The sequence below is a fragment of the Littorina saxatilis genome, linkage group LG8 (assembly GCF_037325665.1).
Source record: "Littorina saxatilis isolate snail1 linkage group LG8, US_GU_Lsax_2.0, whole genome shotgun sequence".
Classification (NCBI taxonomy): domain Eukaryota; kingdom Metazoa; phylum Mollusca; class Gastropoda; order Littorinimorpha; family Littorinidae; genus Littorina; species Littorina saxatilis.
In genome coordinates this window covers 53,541,257-53,548,756 of record NC_090252.1, presented here as the reverse complement: position 1 = coordinate 53,548,756, position 7,500 = coordinate 53,541,257, and the positions used below count along the sequence as shown (strand labels likewise).

General features: G+C 41.4%; 1 protein-coding gene across 1 annotated transcript in view; it reads left to right on the top strand.

Moving 5' to 3' along the window:
* Positions 1 to 126: 126 nt before the first annotated feature.
* LOC138973830 (uncharacterized) overlaps positions 127 to 7,500 on the top strand; it is a 12,203-nt gene continuing 4,829 nt past the window's right edge. Inside the window, exons 1-4 of the mRNA XM_070346538.1 lie at positions 127 to 611; positions 1,358 to 1,690; positions 5,259 to 5,378; positions 6,038 to 6,382. Of these exons, the coding sequence (XP_070202639.1) occupies positions 173 to 611; positions 1,358 to 1,690; positions 5,259 to 5,378; positions 6,038 to 6,382 (1,237 nt within the window). The 5' untranslated portion in view covers positions 127 to 172. The remainder of the gene's footprint in view (positions 612 to 1,357; positions 1,691 to 5,258; positions 5,379 to 6,037; positions 6,383 to 7,500) is intronic.

The following is a 7,500-nucleotide window of genomic DNA, read 5'->3' as shown; positions in this document are numbered from 1 at the left end:
TCTCTCTCTCTCTCTCTCTCTCTCTCTCTCTCTCCTCTCTCTCTCTCTCTCTCTCTCTCTCTCTCTCTTTCTCTCTCTGTCTCTCCCTCTCTCTATCTCATTCGAGATCGTTGCCATAAAGATTATTGCTCACCATGAACAGTAAATCTGTCACCGGGGTACTCTTGATCACATGATTTGTTTGTTGTCCCACTCACATCTAGCTTCCTTGTTTTCTCACAAATTGGACTTGTGTTTCTCAGGTCAATTGCAACCTGTCTTCAACGACACCCAGTGCTTTAGGTTTGGCGTCTTTGAGGTCGCTGACAACCAGAAAATGTCGCTAACAGTCACAGGGCTTGGACATGATTGGAACATATACTGGTCCGTTTCGGGTCCTTCAACCAATGGGACTGAAATTAGACTTGGGAACTGCGAGACGTGTAATCGAAACTGCTCAAGTACAAACTGCACAGAGTTAGGTGATGAACGCTTCCACATCAGCAGACCAGAGAGCCAGGCCACAACACTGCGATTTGTCGGCGATGTGGAGTCGATTGACGGCTCCACTGTGAAGTGCGCGCAGTTTAACAATAACTCAATCGCAACGTGCAGTATCAGTGTGCTGAAAGGTATTTAATTTTCTTAAGTTTTTATGTTAAAGATTGATTGATTGATAGTGTGTGTGTGTGTGTGTGTGTGTGTGTGTGTGTGTGTGTATGTGTGTGTGTGTGTGTGTGTTTGTGTGTTTATGTGTGTGTTTGTGTGTTTATGTGTGTGTTTGGGGGAAAACGCAAAATGTGCACTTTCTCTTTCTGTAGTTCGTCGTTTGACTGTCCTCTTGTCTGTGTCTCTGTGTTTCAGCCTCCTTCAGTATTTCTGTTTGTATCTGATTGCCCTCCCTGTCCCTTCCCGCCGCTGTGGATTAGTCTTTACTCCGGTTTTGTAATCAAATTGAAAAGCACTACAAGTACTAAATAAGAAAAGAAGTCGGTGATGAGTTGATTCTTTACTGAAAACAAAAAACAAACATGACGTTTCGGATCATAGATCCTTCGACAGATAAAAAAAAGTGAATGAAAATACGTCACAGCAAAAAACACGTCAAAAAAAGTCATTAATCTCTCTCGCAAAAAACGTCATACACACACAAATCTTACGTCATACGTAGCGCGCAAAACGTCATTACTCTCTCCTGCTATAGACGTCTACAAATACGGTTTCAGATAAGATAACACTTAATAACCATACATCCTGCAGTAACTTTATCTCTTTCAAGTTCCTATTTTTACAGGAAGGTATGGCACAACAATTAGGTATACATTGTATATTATTTACCATTGTAATACTGGCCTCTACGCCATATTCTCTATCCCAGACTACACATTATCCCACTGTGAGCAAGATGAACTTGAAGTGACCGACTCCGAGCCATGGACAGCCATCACATGCCACAACCTGAAAGATCACCACAACATAAGCTGGATAATAACCGACCCCAACAACCACTCCACGGAAGTAGCCACATGTCAAGCGTGCACAGATTGCAGCAACGCTTGCAGGACCAACACAGATGACGTCACGGTATCCAGAACCGGAAGCGTAAGTGAGCTGAGGATTGTGGGAAAGGTGATGGAGAAGGACAACAGCAAGCTGACCTGTGGCAGGGAGGATGGTAGCCTACAAGCCTCGTGTCGGATTCGTGTCACGTGTGAGTATACATATAGAGGAAAGCAAGCTGAATGGGGAAGAACGACTGACTTCTTTCTTCAGCCAACTCTGACACGAACGCACACAGCAGACTTACATTGGTTAAACGGATGGATCCATCTGACAAACTATCTCGCCGCGGGTTTTGTTTGTCTTTATTTACTCCCCTTTCACATCCGCCACTCTCAGTCACCCCAAAAATTCAAACGAGCACTTAAAACGCACCTCTTCAAGAAATACAACCCCTGATTTTGTTTTTTCAGTCCATCAGTAGGCGTAGTGTATTTGTTGTTTTAGTGATAATGTGATAATGTATATAAACATCTAGGGCTGTTTTCAGTATTGTTGATAACATGTTCTGTTTGATTAAGGGTATTCAGCTGGTATTTCCTTGCTTACACTACCTATTTTATTCATGCTTTTATTACTTAGTTAGTGGAAGAATCTTTTGTAATGTATGTTTGATGGTGTATGCTTTTTATTAAGCGTTGCTGACTATGAATGTAGATGCAAATGCTTGTATAACTGTGTTTTAATTTTAAATGTGTCAAGCGCAAAGAGCATAATTGTAAAGTTATGATGTTGCGCTGTATACATGCTCATTTATTATTATTATTATTATTTTCTATGCCAGTCCGTCTGTCTTTATTTATCTCACCCATACAGCAAACTCCTTCCCGTGTGCACAGTTCAGTTCCCCATCTCAGATCCGGCCAGGGGTTTACACGAGATAAGATAATCCCTCCACTTTGTCACATTACAACAGTTAACAGCCTGGGTGTACTCTGAGTACAGTGGGCATTTTGTGATGAACTTATTTCGTAAAAGCCACCTGTGTTCTTTGAGAACAAAGATTCATACATATACCCTGTGACCGATGTGTCTGAAAACACCTCCGCGCGGTGGGTTTTTGCAGCCAGCGCAGTGAGGATAAAGAGGGAACATTTTCTCGGCTCGCGCGGCAGCAAGCAGGATGTCTCTATACTGAATAGATTCCAACTCGCCACAGTTAGCAGTCAGGGTGATAATTGTGTTTTGAGGAAAAGTCTTATCGGATTTAAAAGGCTGGTCAGACCTGAGATGGGGAGCCGAACAGGAAGGAGTTTGGCTTTAATGCGTGTACAATGCAGACCTCTCCAACTCGGAATCTCTTCTTGGTTCCGCATACGGAAGAAAAGTTAATAATGCTGTCACCTTTAAACCGGATAACTGAAATCAGTACAACACGATTTTTGTTAAACTCAGTCTTCACTATTGTAGAAATGTGAACCTCCCTCACGGAATGAGTCGCATGTCACCTTTGCACAGGGATTTTCATATTTGTACATTTTCCTGAAGAGTTTTGTATGCTCTGTGGCAGTTCTCCTAATTCTACAGCTTATTCTATGTTGTTATTTCTAAGCTAATTGCCGGCGAGAACTAGTAAAAGTTGTGAAGAGGAACAGAGAGAGATAATTTGCCTATATGTTTCTCTCTGCCCAGCGTTGTAGACTAATGCATGCAGTTGATGTTATTTTTATGTGATCTTACCTCGCGTTGTGTTTTCCCTATTTCCTAGTGCAATGCAAATCTACCCTAGTCTACTGCTAACTCTTTGCTTTTCCTAAGATTCCGGCTTGACTGGTCAATAACTAATTCTATAAACAGAACAGGAACTCAATCAACTTGAACGTCAATCAGACACAAAGGGAGTCCACACTTAGATTGTATAATTCCAACCAGATTTATTTACCAAAAGGTCAAACGACCAGCATAAATATTATATCAATACAAACTACATGTAATACCAAATTCACAATGCCGGCTCACGCTTTCATTCAATAAATGTTCATCTAAAAAGACACCTAAGTTCCCAACCTCAGATCTATCTACGAGGAGGTTTTGCAGTCCGGCGCTTAGCTAACTACATCTTTGATCCCGTACAGGATATATTTGTTCCCTAACTAGCTAAATCTTGGGAGGCTAAAATTCCGCAAGGGATGCTATTTATTTTTCTGGCTACAAACGGAAGAACAGTTCTTTCCTCACCAGGCTAATCTTTTATTACAAGGATAGTCTGAGACTTCTTACTGCTATTTTTGATCGTTGAGAAACCCAGACCTCAGCCCTTATCTCATCAACGATATTTTTGGCCCTAATCTCAAAGTGCTACTCCTATTTATGAACGTACAAGGCGATGTCCGAACCCGACTGCAATGAGCTTAACCAACGCACGTGTACGTACTCTAGGTTTACTGTCGCCTAACTATCTAAGTTTGTCGGACCTACCCGGTCCGATTTGGTTTAGTTTCTATCTGTCTACGACGATTTTTCTCCTATCTATCTTTTGGATCGCTCGGAACCAGACAATTCGACTGGCCCGAGTGGTGATGATCTTCCTTTGTAGCTATTTGTACTCCTACTCTGCCTATTTGGATGAAAGAGAATCTCTAGATTCTTTACTGCTAGCAATTTACCCTACTCTGACAGCTTTATCCTGCAAAACCTAACGACCTTTCGTCTCCCGAGTCTTTTATACCCCTTCATTCCTAGCAACCCCAAAATAATGTACGGATGTTCTGCATTGGCTAAAATGGCAACAATGGCCGACTCTCTCGCGAACTTATTCGCAGTAAAATATAATCCCTCGTTATCTATCTCTTCCCTACAATTACGATGTCCGCAGACATCGTTTCATTAACATTTCAACATACTTACTTATTCTACAATTTTATTCTCTTCAAAAGAACTTTACTCACACGCTACACTAATATTTCTTCCATTCCGGTCATCGGACCGTTGATCGATAGAACACAACTTACGATGGTCACTAGGCCGATCGTGTCTTCCACCGATCATTGAAACGGGTTCTAATGACCCGGGAACATATTTATTATAACTTCTCCTACTATTTCAAACATTCAACTAGTCAAATAACGCTACAATAACAGGTTTGTCAACTTTTCATCTTATTTTAGTCATCTAACTTTTCAAGGAAACAAACATGGCGGCCATTGCCAATAGCGAAACTACGAACTCAGTCCTTACGGAAATCCTAACTACATTGTTGCTTATGTTCTATGACACATTGGGGAAAAGCTGGCATTAGCAATAACAACCCAGATTCTACTCTGAATTGTCTTTGCTGCTGCAAACTTTATCGTGTTGACGGCAATCCCGTCACAGCTCTATCCAGTGGTGAAAACCGTTTTAGAAAAGAGCGAAAACTGTTTGAGTTATAAGCCTGTGACTAAGGTGACCCTCACACTGTTCCCAGACACTCCCCGGACTTATATTAAGCCTAGCGCAGAACCGCGCGAGGTGACATGCGACTCATTTCGTGGTGGAGGGTCACAAATGGTATTACCAAGAGAAAGTCAAAGTCAAACAATTTATTTACCAAATGCAAAGCACAGGATTTTGTTATGGTGTATGCATAGAACTTCACACTCCTTCCACACGCATATATCATAATAAATATGTACAGATAAAGTGTTCGATTTCACTGGGCCTATTTACATGTGTATACCAACCAGAAGGACTTCTATGGGCTTTTGACATCATTGTACCTTTCGTTATTTCGGGCACAGCTGCAGGTCATGCCAACAGTGACAAGTCCTCAACAACTGCTGTCGCAGGCGGGGTTGTTGCTGGTGTCCTTCTTCTCCTGCTCGTTGTCGTCGCCGTCGTTGTCATTGTCAAACGGAGAAGTATGAAATTATGCCCGTGTTTATTACCATAATTGAAGACTCTATAGTCCGAAAATATTGTAAAATAATTCTATTTGTAAGCATGAAGCTTTAGATTTGTAAAGCCGTACCCAAAGCCGTAAGTTCTGTGTTGCCATTCTGGTTTCTTCGTTTGTCTGGTTTTTGTGTGGTGTTTTATTTTAACGCTGCTGCTGCTCTTGCTGCTGCTACTGATGATGATGATGATGATGATGACGATGATGATGATGATGATGATGATGATGATGATGATGATGATGATGATGATGATGATGATGATGATAATGATAATGATGATGCATGATGCATGGTGATGATCGGTGATGATGATGATGATGATGATGATGATGATGATGATGGTGATGAGGAAGATGATGATGATGATGATGGCAGATGCTGATGATGATGGTGACGATGATGATGATGGTGATGATGATGATGATGACGACGATGACGACGACGATGATGATGATGATGATGATGATGATGATGATGATGACGATGATGATGACGACGATGACGACGACGACGACGACGATGACGACGACGACGACGACGATGATGATGATGATGATGATGATGATGATGATGATGATGATGATGATGATGATGATGATGATTTATGTATTCATTTCAACCAGACTTGCGAAACATTTTTACCAGAATGGGCCTTGCTAAGAGGAAACAGGGAAACAACCCTCAGTTGCAACAAAATGAAAACACATCAGCTTCAAACTACAACCACGAATCCACGAAGCCCAGCAAATCTGCACGAAGAAAATCCAGCAGCAAAAGAACCGTAGCTGATGCTCAAGAAAACTCCCACCTCAAAGTGTGTCAGGATGCTCGGGCAGAGAGAAATGCCACCAGAGATGATGAGCAGACCACTGGACACACAGGGCGGATTGTCACAGATACTTACGCCAAAGTTAACAAACAGGCCAAGGGAAATAATCTGAACACAGACAGGGAGAAACCTGGCTCGGGTAAGTCCCTACTTCAGGTGTAAAGAGTACAGCTTAATGACCAGAACATACACCGCATGGACAGCCTTTATCTTTACATTTATATTTCCCCGATTGGAGAAAGCGAGTCCTATGGTTTGCTGTAAATACAGAAATTGTTGGCTTTTGACGAACGTAAAATATGTCTTGTTTTGTTTACAATTCAGAAACTGCGCACACATTATAATTTGATAATTTTGTCTTGATATGTGTAGCATACCGGACTTTATATATCGTCGCTGTCGTCCACTAACCGTGCAACTGCAGAATCAGTGATTTTACAGGAGCCTCAAAAAAAGCGTTGTCGACGGCTGCAACGTCATCCCACAAAATCTGACTGAAGTTACACGGTTAGAGTCAAGAGAGAGAGCTAACCGTGTAAGTGGCACATAATAATGTCATAATATGTCAAGAGAGAGAGAGAGCCTAACCGTGTAAGTGGCACATAATAATGTCATAATATGTCAAGAGAGAGAGAGCTAACCGTGTAAGTGGCACATAATAATGTCATAATATGTCAAGAGAGAGAGAGAGCATAACCGTGTGCTCCGTCCCGCCTGCTCGCGTCTCTCATGCACATACACGGTTAGCGTTTACACCATGTGACAAATTAGAGCATTTCCATTGGTCGCAGACACAAGATATTTATAGAAGACATGTGTGAAGTCTGTGATTAGGGTTTGAGATGAGAAAAAGAAATTCATATTTTGTCAGTTACACGGTTAGCGGACGACAGCGACGATATATACATCCCGCTTTATCTTTTTTTTTCTTTCGTTGTCTTCATGTAACAACATGAGGTGTTTGGAACAAACAGCCTTGTTTTACCTCGCCTTGTAGATAGCTGTTGTGGTTCTGCTGCTTTCTTACACGCAAAAAAGGGCGGAATAAAATTACTTCCCTTTAGACATAAACAGCATTTGACCCTTGACCGTGTTATATTTGCTTTTCCAGTTTTTGCCCAACACTGAGGCTTAGAAAGGTTTATAGTTAATCTTTGGATTATAGCCTTTTTTGCAATAAATGAATAAAAGAGTTATTTTTCAGTTTACTACAGCGATCGCCAAAAAGAACAAAAAGAAAAAGATAAAACAGAGTAT